Genomic DNA, 13,024 nt, shown 5'->3' on the forward strand with positions numbered 1-13,024 from the left:
GTTGCAAGGCATATCCTAGCCAATGAGAATCATTCAACAACCCTTTCGGAAAGTGAAAATTCTTGCTGACTACAGATATCACTCCAGGGGACTGAGATCCTAGAGGTCAGTGGCTGTAACAGAAAAATATCGTTGACTGTTTGACAGCACTTTGATTGAGTATTAATAATATGATCACATCATACCAGGTTTTTCAAAGCTAAAATTTATACAGGATGAAGTACAACAATAACCATACATTATCTAAGTAGTGTACATCATAACACTATCCAAGTTTTTAAAAGGCTTTACAAAGAGGTCTTAAATGATCATCTGGTTACCGTGTACATGTTAACACAATACTTCTGCATTTAAGTCATTTTAATTTAACAGATGCTACCACCTATTTGTTTACTGAAACATATTATCAACGCTGCTTTCTGAATGCTAAAAGGTTAATAATAGCAATATCATTGCTAAAGTTAGCCAGCCTGTGTACATTGGAAATGAAACGCAATGTATCTTTCTGTGAAAGACCTGGGAGTTACACACGCTTGGCTTTGGAATGCATCAGCAGCCATGATGTCACAAACCAGAAGCATCCCTCGGCACTGCTTGTAACGTGTGGAATCCACGATAGAGATGTGTCAGGCGTGACCGACGTGCTGGCGACAGGATCCTCATGCGGACAAATGGTGATTGACCAAAAGGAAACCCGTGCTGTGTGTTTAGAGGTCATTTAGTACCCTGACTTCAATTCCCTTTTTACAAACCCTTCAGCTCTGGTGGGCTTGCATGGTCTTTAAGTTCATGAAATAAAAAAAAACATTCTGAAGAAAACAAATTGTGAATCGTATACAGCATTATTGTGTTACTTACCCCAGGTGGACAAAGATATTCCAGGTTTAACAAGTGAAAATGATACAGTGAACTACGTCAGGGTCTGGATGGAGGCTTAGTTGGTTAAAATGAACAATTTAGAACAGGGTTGGAACAAAGACTAGTATTGGAAGGGCCAACTTTAGTTGCTCCTGGTGTAAATATTAACATGCCCCTCTGCAACACTCCATTATTGGTGGCCCTATTATACCAGTGACTCAGACTACAGCAGCTGCCCTAAACACTAGAAGTCTTTCTCGATGGCTTCCACGATCTAGAAAAAGACTTCCAGGATCTAGAAAAAAAGACTCCTGCGATCTAGAAATGAAATTCCAGTTTAAACGTTTGCCATTTAATTTAAGCTTCTTTTAATATTTTTTTTTTCATTAAGTACTATTTAGTGTTTCATAGTGATGGAGGATTTTGAGGGTTATATATTTCAAGTGCATTTCTCCTATATGTGAATCAAATATTAAAAAACAAGAGCAGTATAGGCACCACATGGAACACTCCTGCAATTTTCCATTTAAGCCTGGAAGCACTTTCATTATCTTCTCTTTGAAGGTATCTTGGGAGCATGTAATCACCATTAACAGCATTTCAAGGGTAGATTTACTTTCCAAGCACTGTGCGTATATACAAAAGATTTGAAACAACCTGTTCTCTTACATCCAAGGTGGAACCTAATCCTGTACAGGCATTTTTACTTGTGCCCCTCTTCAGCGAGATGAAATTAATACTTACACATTGTTAAACTGTTTGCCTCCATGCAAATGATGGGATATAATGCAATGTGAGACTTCAACACAAAGAAGAGAAAACAAAAACGTGTTTTTAGTAGGTGACAAAATATAGATATACATCTGGTTGCCACATGACATGTAAAGCGTGTATATATATATATATATATATATGTGGTGTGTGTGTGTGTGTCACACACACACACACACACTGCTATGCAAGGGGTATATATGTGTGTATATATATATATATATATATATATATATATATATATATATATATACACACACACACACATATACAGTGATATAGTGTAACATTTATGGGTTATGTTAGAAAACAGTTCCAGTATGAATCAACAGGAAACTAAAGTTTACATTTGCGTAAAACAAGATTATGATTACCTTATCTTGAAATATTTTATTATATAATATATCTATATAATATATATATATATATTATATATATATTATAATTATATATAATATATATATATATATATATACGTAAATAAACCACTCAGTCAATGGATTAACTTAAAATGCTATTAAGAGATGGCAGTGCTAATGGTTTGTGTACAGCTACATGACATAAGTGTCATTTTAATTGTGTGAAGTTTTTTGGCAGCAAATTGTTGTGAATCATTACTTACTGGAGAAATCTCATGCTGGCATTTAGAATTTACCATTTAGTTTGTCCAGATATATTTCATTTCATTTCCAAAGTATTGGAAAACAAAGGTATATAAAAGTCTTTAACCGAAGATAACATTCAAAGAAATATATCCCCAATACATCAACTTGTTTCTCAGGGCTTAATGACCCTTATTGTCTAGACTGTCACACCATTGTTGCAACAATTGCCTATGAAATGAAATCATTTTGATAACATAATTCTTTTAATTGTCTCTGAAACTCTTCATTACTGGAATACAGTAGCTCAGGTTTTATTTTTGCTCAAATGTTCTATAAAAGTGTGAGTGATGGTCAAATCACATCTTCAAGCAATGTGCAAATGACATACAAAAACTGGTTGATTGCATGGAAAAAGAACATTTCAACAATTAGTTTGCAAATACTGTGTGTGTCGTGATCTTAGCCCTCTGCAAGTGGTTGAAATTTGCCTGCTCCAAGCGAACAGTTTTGCAAATGGACAACCGTCCAAGTGAGTGTGGAATCTGTAGTGAATGTGTTCTGTATGGGTGCATAGCTACAAAACTGATCAGACACTAAGACCACAGAATCATTCAAATCTTCTACTCAGGAAATAACAGATACACACAAGCAATATCAGTTGCAGCTTACCATTTTATAACATGTCATTAACATTCTGGCATGGCTGTTCAAGACATCATTTTCTATAATAACTACCAACCTTTTATTAGGAAAACCCCCAAAACAGTTATCTGAGACTTTTCATTATTGACAATGCCCCTCTTGTTGAAGATAGCATCACGCAATGTATCTATAAAAAAAATGGCTTTAATGCTCCTTCTTAAGCTAGACAAGAAACACGTCAAACATGGTGTCCCTCAATGAAAAATGAAATCAAAGAACACCCTGATAATGATAAGCAAACCACAGAAAGGATATCTAACTCTTGGCTTATCATGGGATCCGTCTATAATGTAAACCATTATAGACTTATAGGCAGTAAGTGCTGCTTAACTGCATGCTTTTGTTGAGAGGTGAACAATGCTGAAGACAGCGTGGGCTAACCTCCCTTCTGACAATCGAAGGCATCCCTGCTGACAGCAGAGAGAGATTACGAGGGGCACGAGAGAGATGCTTGTGACAATGAGGAGATCGTCAATCAACCCAGCTTGAGGATTGCAAGCCCTCTCCTCGGCTGTTAGATAATGAGGTGGTGTGTGTTAAACCCAAGAATAATGACACCTTCTTCACATAAGATGTCATTCAATTACTGGAACAATCAAGACAATATCAAGGCTAGTTACTTGACGCCATCCTGGCATCAAAAGAAAGAAATCCCAGATTGTTGAGCCTGCTGATGTGATAAAGCCCTTTGAAACTTTTTTGTATCAGATAGCTTGTATCAGCTGGAAGTGACATCGCATTCAAATTTGCTACACTGTTTTATTATTCTTATTTAACTATGTATTAAAACATATATCATGTCATGTTACCAATATACTTTGCATGATACAAGCTGTGTTTTTTTTTGTTTTGTTTTTTTGCAAAAGCACATGTACCGTTATGAAAGTCTACCATGGGAAAAGCATAGTAAAACTTCAAAAATACAGTGCAAAAATATTGTGATAAAGTTTTGTAAGGGTAGTGACAATGTTTATAGTCCCAGTAAAATAAATAACTATGTTTTCCCTAGTCTGAAACTGACTGAATAAATGCTAGCCTTATAATCTCCTTTTAAGATGAGACCCTGGATTTTGCTCTAGGATTTAAAAGAACAGTACTTGCAAGCCTGACTCTCTCTCTCTCAGTCATAACCCCATTGCGTCCCAAAGCAAAACCACTTTGGATTATTAATACAGTTGTAATTTACAACACTAGCCAACCATAACTTCATGGACAAAGTACTAAAGAGCATTTAAGAGCATCGGTTGCTTTTCTCCCTGCTCAAACAGACCAAGGTTGTTTTGAGGCTGGCTAGTAGCAGTAAAGACAGTGCTGGCAGGTTTGTATAGCAGCAGGGCTGCTGTGACCCTCCCCAACCTGGTCCCACAAAGAGATTATCTGTAGTAACCACAAATCCCCCAGCTGCTGAGATGTACTGGAGTTACCTCTCTGTAAAATGCACAGAGGGGAGAAAAATAACACTGCTACCTAATGTACTTCAGCAAAGTTCTACATGTGCTGCCCAGCGCTTCGGGGGGATTTGGCATGGCCAGTAACAGCTGGGGCATCAGGAATTATGCAGCTCCATTGTAGGGCCAGGCCTCCAATACAACACTCCTGCACCACGGGGAGCCTCTCAGAGCACAGAGTGACTTCCGCAAACACAAAACACCTTCACTATTTCCTGTTAACTATGCTTTTAGAGCTTCCATTCCCACTGTTCCTTGAGTAGGCATTTACACTCTCTAGCCTTTGCTTAATACATTACAAAAGGCATGTTGAAGACACCTGGTGGGAGGGTTTGCTATTAAAGGGGTCACTGTGTGTTATACTTTACAATACATTGGCCTCTGTCATGCTACAGTGAATGCATAAAACATACCTGTGGCCGCATCAGCTGTGAATCTGTGGATCTGTCTGTAGTTCTGTTTAGAATGTTTAACAGAATCAGATTGGAAGTCAATCCCTTCTTTTTCATGAAAATGATCTTAACCCCTTAGGGAAGCCAGTCAGAGTCCTATAGGCAAGGATATTGACTGTACACTGCAGTGCATCGATAGACAAATGCTTCTAGTTCAAAGGCTAACCTTACCAGTGAAGCAAGTAATTACATTCCCAACCTCTTCATGCTATCAACACAGTGCTGCTGTCATTGCCCACTGAGATCATAAAACTTCTTTGTTCAAACATTGTCTCTGTTGTCCCTTTTGCTGTACCTTGTATTCTGGTTTCCTCATCTATTAGGATCTTTAATCAGTACCTCATGCTTTTAAATTGCTCCAGGTAGACAGGCATAAACTTTAGCTCAACAAATAAACTATTTAAATTTTATCAATTGGATCAAAAAAGGGTTCCAGTTAAGGTTATATCATGCAAACATAATTAATTACACATTAAGTACCTCGTAAATATGCATAATAACATTGTAATTATGTGTTTAAGTGCACACGTATTTACTAAGTAACTACTATGTAAATACACAGTTATTAGACATGTACTGTAAGACATGTATCAATGCACCCTACTGGCAGGCCATGTTGTCAATCGCCAACTGAAAGATGGAACTGATTTGATGAGGCCAGGCCAGCAGGATGGAGTTTGCCAAAGCCACTCGCTGCCCTGTCATTAAGGAGGCTGTCTGCAGAGACAGTGGAGGTTAGGGAGGTGCAGGGGATTGCATCAGCAACAGTTAGGTGACTTTCCTTGAGGTTTAAATAAGTTAGGGAGGAGGGATCAATAGAAGAAGCAAGAACCTCTCCCTCACAAGCTCAGACTAGGTCTATATAAAAAGGCCACATTGACACAAACAAGCAGAGGAATGTGCTCTGGGTGAAAATGCATCTATTAATCTGAAAGTGGTCTGGAATGAAACTGCAAAGGATCGCTATGCATATTAAACAGACAGCGAATACCTTTTAGAGGACTTTGGAGCATAGCATTACATCATAAGATTGATTCGAGCGCTGTGCAAAATGTTATGTAAGGTTATGAAATATGCTAACCTTAGAATAGGCAGGACTTTGCTGGCGATGTTTATTTCGGCCTGATTGAAATGTTAATGACTGGAAGGATATGCCTTCTGAAGTTTGTCTCTATTTTCTGATAGATGTTCCTGCTACTTTGTCTCAGGGTCCTGACAATCTGTGCCCCCACCTCAGCTATCTCTACCCGCTTTACTACACTCCTGCTCACTGTCAAATAAACCGTAGCAAATTCATTGTATTAAATAGACCAATTTACAGAGTACACATATGCAACCATCTGATTCCATTGCTAATAAAGCATCCTGAATGCTATTATCTCCTATAAAACAGTTTTCAAATTTTACCCACTTCACTAAAGAGTTTTTAGTAACATAGTAGGCTACCAGCAGGTAGCTGAATCATGTCATGTTATGATGTTTTATCATGAATATGAGTTATTGCACATTGATGTGCTAATGCGTGACTTACAGACACAAGCGCCTATGGGTGGGAGAGCTGAAGCAGATAACATAAGCTGAAACATCTAATCCTCTGCATTGGGAGAACAATTGCACGTGCGAATCTGTTTCTGAAAGAAACAAACCAGAACAAATCTAGCAAGAAGCATCTGCTCTTAAATGTGCAATATTGTGGTAACCAGCATGCCCCATTACACCAGATAGAGGTGCTGATGGTGTAGTGAAACTCTGAAGCACTGCGCCCTGCAGCAGGTCCAAGACAAATGGCAAGCAATGAGTAATTCACATCAGAATATCACATTTACCACACAGCGTGCAGCTGAACTGGATTCAATGACATTTAACAGCTTCTTGTCTATGGGAGCTGTCAAGGAGCCCACGAGAACCAATTCTTCACTGAAATGTATGTAGTTGGGGTGGCGATGGAAACGCAATGCATTACCTCTTCATCGAAGCAAAGCATGCAATGCCGTGTACAGTTTGCTTGTTTGTTAATGTTATGAACTGTAAATGCATGCCTACAACTTCTGTTAATTTGGAGAACAAAAAATGAAGCTGAAGTGAAGACATCACAGCCACTGTAAAAAAGAAGGTATAAACCTGTTCTGTAAATGCCTTATCACTTCCATAGGGGAACAATTCAGTGATGTATGAACACTGCAGAACTACCACCAAGATCTGAACACACCTTTATAGCATTATGTAGTATTGTGATCAGAAGGCTAATTAGTAGAGAAGGCCCACGCAGCTTACTGAAATATTACAATGACATTACAATTAATTCAAGAACGGCAATCCGTGCTAGCTGAGTTTGATGAGTACTCCTGCCGTTTCTACAACAAACCCCAGCGATTGAAAAGGCAGAGCCCCTGAACAACCCCTGACCTGGCAATCAAATACAGTATTGCCCAGCCCCCCCTCCCTGAGCAGCCTCATTAAATACCCTGCCCCCTTCTGACGTCAACTGGTGCGAAACCGAAGACATTTACTGTCCCATCGCTCACTTTAATGACTGTGCTAATGAAAAGGTGATGAGATGCAGGGCAGCCTGTAAAATAGCTAACCAGGATTACAGACACCCAATTGGACTACAATAAAAATGAACAGCATAAAATGGGGAAAAAAACAATATTTAAAAGCTGTTGTGTGCTATGAATTGACCTTTAAAGATTAGCATGCCGCACAGGTTGTCTTGTCTCTAACAAACACAGTCCAAATGATTGCATAACCATTGGTTATTATACATTAAGCATGAATGCAAAGCAGTGTGCTGTTCCAAGTGTGTTATTTTGCATCTGAAATGACAATAGTTTTGCAGAGATTACAAAAGAACAGCATATTCTACACTGTGTAGCTTTGGAATCCACTCTTAAATGATAGGACAATCCACTTGAATGAGGTTCTTTGGGGCAACTCGAATGCTTCTTTAGTGGGTTATCACTGTGTACTGACGGTTATAACTGTATCTTTACTCTTACACCTGTCTTTCTTGTCACTCTAATGACAAGCACTCACTCTGCTTGGATACATATCTAAGAATTGTGGATGCCTTTGAATTGGAGCAGTCCATCAACCCCTGGGTGTCACCTTCAAATAAAAAAAGTGCAATGTCCCTGTAGATGATAAAACAGCTTGCCTTTCCTTTCACCCCCCCCCCCCCCCCCCCCCCCCTCCCCTCTCATCAACACAATGCAATAATTACCGTTGGAGCATTCAATCATGTGGAGGCCGCTGTTCAGTGAACTGTGCTGCATGACTTGACAGGGCAGCTCCCAACAAGATTTAGAAACCCTAAGGAAAATGTTAATGCATGGCAAATTACTTGCAGTGCGTCATGTTTCACAACCCCAGTCACAGAGCTCAGGAAGCTTGATGAAACGTCACCATCCCATTACTATCACACGCTTGTGCAGCCCTGGAGAGGGCTGAACAGCTCTGCTACAGCAGCCACCTGCACTTAAAAAAGGGGGAAGCCAATGAGCTCATGCCATGTCTTGCCTTCCCAAGTTCTAAGAACAACTTAGTATTTCAACCACCCTTGGTTAGCTGTTCTTTTGGTTTGCTACTTTTAGCCTGGTTTATCTCTTTGACCGAAGAGTCAAAAGAAAAGTAATTCATGCAACTATTTGATGGCAAGACCATTAGAGCAAACCAAAAATGCCTTATTGAATCTGAGGAGGTTGTGAGCAAGCCCTTAAATGAGAATGTAATACAGTATGCTAACGCCTACATCTTACATGTTGCATCTTTTCATCAATTCAAACAGCAGAACATTCTGACATCAACCCAAGAGACTCATATCTTGCCACAGGCTGAGAAAGGCATGAAATAAGGGGTCAGTAATGTTATATAAAAAGAAGGTTAAATGCCGTATTACAGCACTTGGGTAATGTCTTAGATATGCAAATAACCATCATTTATGGTGTGGCTTGCACCTCTAGGACATGGGAACCTTTGGGTATTACACAACAATGGTGACCTTTAAACTCCTCGGAAGAGCAGAAACGCAGGTCCCCACACAATGTGGCATTGTTGTATCACAGCTGTCATGTCACCCTGGTGTATCCTCATTGGCTCCCATATGGATCTCCATCGCACAGTATGTGACATTTAAATGCATGCATTTGATTTAGGGTGGGCAGGGTAGTCCCTTGAAAAGCAATCAGAAATGGTAGGGAAAAAGGTATTAGTCATAGAGCCTTGACATCTAGTAGATGGAACTTTCCATTTGATGTTCTGCACAGAACTTCCACAGGGACTTTTAGAACCTTGCCAGCCCCCTGGTGCATGATCACAAGGTGTAACATACTTATATCAAAATGGGTATTCATGTTAAATCTGTGCCACTTTCATTGATTAGCTAAGAAAAGGACTACTGATATTGTCCTCATGTTTTTCACTGTGCTGAAAAGAAATCTCTAACAAATTGATAATGATACTGGTAATTACTGCAGTCCCTTACCTCACCAACAATGAAAAACACCACGTGAAAAAACTGCACTGAAGACCATATGATCTATTTAATTTTGATAATGTCTTATTGAGTATCAGTTTCTGGGAAATAACTCTGGTTATTTATCGGATTGTGAGAACCAGTCTCATTATAACGAAGGTTGTGTTTTAGTCTTCAATACATAATTTGAAACCATGTCTTTCTGTGTATCTGTTTTACAAACCACACATAGCAAGAAGCATTATTCCTCTTAAAATAGATATAAGGGATGGTGGCACAGGGTGTGAAGGTTTATATGCACTGTGGTTCCCATGCAGGGCAGGGAGCTCGCTCACATCCACTGTAGAACTCCTGGGTTTAGAGATGAATGGCTTGAGGATCGGAGGACACCCACTGACCTTCAATTCTCCCGAGCTGTCGTGGGCAGCTACTGCAGTGAGAGAACATAGCTGGAAAATCCGGGTTAAAATAACTGCACATACTTCATATAGAGAGGGAATGCAAGAATACTGTATTCAATTTACCTAGAAGATATTCATTTGGTTTTCTTTCTAGCTTCTTGCGACTGTTTTATTAACATCTCCTGTTTTACTTCTGTACTCATCAGAAGGTATATTGACAGATCCATTGACATGAAATGCACCAGCGATCTGTGCCGTGGCAAGCACTTCATAATGTTCCAGTGAAATCTATCACACCAGATCATTACTATTACAATACTGTACACATAAGAACTCGACTACATAAGTGGTACTTTTCTACATGTGTTGTGTTCAAAATGAAAGTCCTTGGGGTTTGTGGTATAGGGAAGCACTTGATGAAAATCAAACCACTTCAGAAAATCCTAATAACTGAGTTCAATAGAAAAGCATTCTGTACATTCCCCAGCTGCGACTGCGTTCATTTATTTATTTATGATTTGATTTATTTATGTCTTATGAGTATGCTCTGAAAAAGTAATACAATAATATTGTCTGTACTTATCATTTCAGACACCTTGAGATATCTAAGAAAGGAGAATGGAATTGGAAACGTAAATAACCATCTGTCCATTAAACTATTACTCTTTTAATTCTCATTAAATAAATAAATAAATACATTAATTAATTAATTCACTTTTTAGGTATCTTATATGCAACTATGTTATTAGCGGTTATGTGTTCTATAATATAAGAGCCTTCACTGAAGAACGAAACAAGTTTCAAACTAATTAAGCAACGCTGTATTCTACTGTCATAGACATATAGCTTATTAGCCATCATATTTCAAGACGAACAGCGAACGTGTTTCCAGAAAAAGGCTGTCCGGACACTTTCATTCACTGGCCTTACACACGCAGTAGGAGAGTGGATTCTATGCGCGCACACAAGAACAGGCTGACTCGAGGGTAGAGTCACCTTCTCCTGGGGGTGGGGGTATAAAGGGACAGTCCTGGGCTCGGAGTGTAGAGCAGGAGACGGTGCGATCTTGGAACGACAAGGAGGAAGAAAAACATTGATAAACTACAGTGGCTGTCGAAGTGACGACATGATCTGTAATACCGCACTCTGCTTCGGAATCCTGGCAATGCTGTCGGTCCAGGACCTCCTGCTAGCTCAGCCAGTCGCTGATATACAGGTGAGGACCCGTGTTTGACCATTGTGTGCTTAGGTGTTTTTTATCAGTCTTTTCGTGTAGTGGGCTGTAACCTACTGGATGAAGAAGCGTGTCTTCTGTTGACTTAATTACTGATAGACAAGTAAAAACATTAACCTGTTAAAATTGGAATGATAAACAACGACCAGGAGGCTATTCTAGATTAGTTACACTGTAAATGTTGCTTTTTTGTAGATACGTTGTTTATTGCAACAAAAAAGTTCTCCTGAACAGTTTATTTCCGTGCAATACATTGTGTCCATCCGCTGTAATATAACCAAGTTACTTTTTGTTTGTTTTTGACGGGGTAACTAGCTAGCTAGCTAGCTGTGTATTTATTTACATAGTAGCTACTCAGTAAATACATGTTTGCAATGTTATTATACATAGTTACAATGTACTTGAAGTGTAAATCTTATTGCACGATATATTAGACAATTGTATCAGAAAAGATTTAGGGTTAGGGTTACTGTAAGCTAAGCATGATGCATATGGTGTTTATATATATATAAATACTGTAGTCATAACCAGATTATATCGAATTGTTGTTCTTGTAGTAACTGTCCAGTTGTGCACATTTTCAGACCCTGTCCAGGTTGCTAGAAGGAGGGACTGACCGTTATCTTGAACCGGAGGTGAAGGACCGCGATGTAGATGGCTTATCGCTTGCGGCGGTTTCTTCTGATCAGCTGGACAGCGAACTCTTGCACCGAAAGTTCGGGGGCTTGAGTGCAGGGAACCCCGTTTCTGACGAAGCGCTCGTTCGGATCTTAAGTGACATAATCAATTCTGCCAAGAGATATGGGAGGAAAAACAAAAAGGGCGTTTCCCGGGGTTGCTTCGGAGTGAAACTGGACAGAATAGGCTCCATGAGCGGGCTGGGCTGCTGATGCAATTATAACATGGTAATTGTTTCCAGAATGTGTGTGTGTGTGTGTGTGTGTGTGTGTGTGTGTGTGTGTGTGTGTGTGTGTGTGTGTGTGTGTGTGTTATGTTAATGCATATGTATTAACTTGTTCATATAAGCTTATAACTTTCACTTTTGTCCGTTACAGGGACTTATAACGAAATTAAAGAAGATTATACATCTGGGACGGGATGACCAGCTGTCTCTTTCGACTCCGCCCCGGGAATATACTGCTTCAACTTCAACAACTGCCATAATACACCTCTATAATAACACTGTAGCATCTTTACAAGTGTGTCCCTGATTAAACTGCACTTGAATTGGGATCGGTGTCTGTTTCATTACTTATATCGTCTTTAAATAGCGTATTATGTATACATTTTATTTATGTGAATTGTTCATGGTTTATTTTTTATCCATTGTGTGCGCTTGAATATGTCAGTGATGTATTAAATGTAAAAATAAATAAATACATAAATAAATGTTTTAATATATAGACTTTGCTGTGATTTTTGTATTTGTCATAAATGGGGGCCATATTCACAAAACTTTAGGAACTGTTTTAAGAAACGGTTTGATAAGGACTTTTTGATGATAAAACAGTTACAGTTCGTTTGTCAACGGTTTATTGTTTTATATTTTTTCAAAACACTTTTTAACCTAAGGGAATGTTTAAATAAATGTCCCTAGAAAACATTCCTTAAAACAGTCTGAAGTTTTGATGCATGTTTTTGGAATACCACTAATGACATCATTATTCTTTAAATAAAGTTTATGACGTGGTCAGAAGTTTCAAATACAATACGTGTGCCCTTTGCTGGCTACAGTATGATGCTTAGCTACAATCCAGTGCTGATCAGAAGGATGTTATATCTTTATATATAAAGATGTCCCACTAATGCATGCCAGATTAACGGAGCTTAATCCAACCCATGCAGTTTCAGAGTAATAATGGTTTAAATTAAGAGTCAATTCAGGACCCAATATATTTCATACAGGTGAGAATAACAGCAATAAACGCAACCCGCCAAGCATCTTAACAAAACCGTGCTGTAATTATTCGAGTGAATTCGCGACAACAAGCAATTACAATGTAATTTAGCACCTTATCCTTTAGAACGTCAAGCTTCAAGGAGACATTAGATCTATTGATTTAGTAGGGTAGTCAGTTT

The 13,024-nt window shown here is 38.8% G+C and overlaps 1 protein-coding gene across 1 annotated transcript; it reads left to right on the forward strand.

The window, feature by feature from the left end:
• Positions 1-10,667: 10,667 nt before the first annotated feature.
• Positions 10,668-12,256, forward strand: LOC121329337 (C-type natriuretic peptide prohormone-like). Its single transcript, XM_041274895.1, has 3 exons — positions 10,668-10,927; positions 11,530-11,850; positions 12,001-12,256. The coding sequence occupies exons 1-2, from the start codon at positions 10,838-10,840 to the stop codon at positions 11,833-11,835; spliced, it is 396 nt and encodes a 131-aa protein (XP_041130829.1). The 5' UTR covers positions 10,668-10,837; the 3' UTR covers positions 11,836-11,850; positions 12,001-12,256.
• Positions 12,257-13,024: the final 768 nt, after the last annotated feature.

The sequence above is a fragment of the Polyodon spathula genome, chromosome 16, assembly GCF_017654505.1.
Source record: "Polyodon spathula isolate WHYD16114869_AA chromosome 16, ASM1765450v1, whole genome shotgun sequence".
NCBI lineage: Eukaryota > Metazoa > Chordata > Actinopteri > Acipenseriformes > Polyodontidae > Polyodon > Polyodon spathula.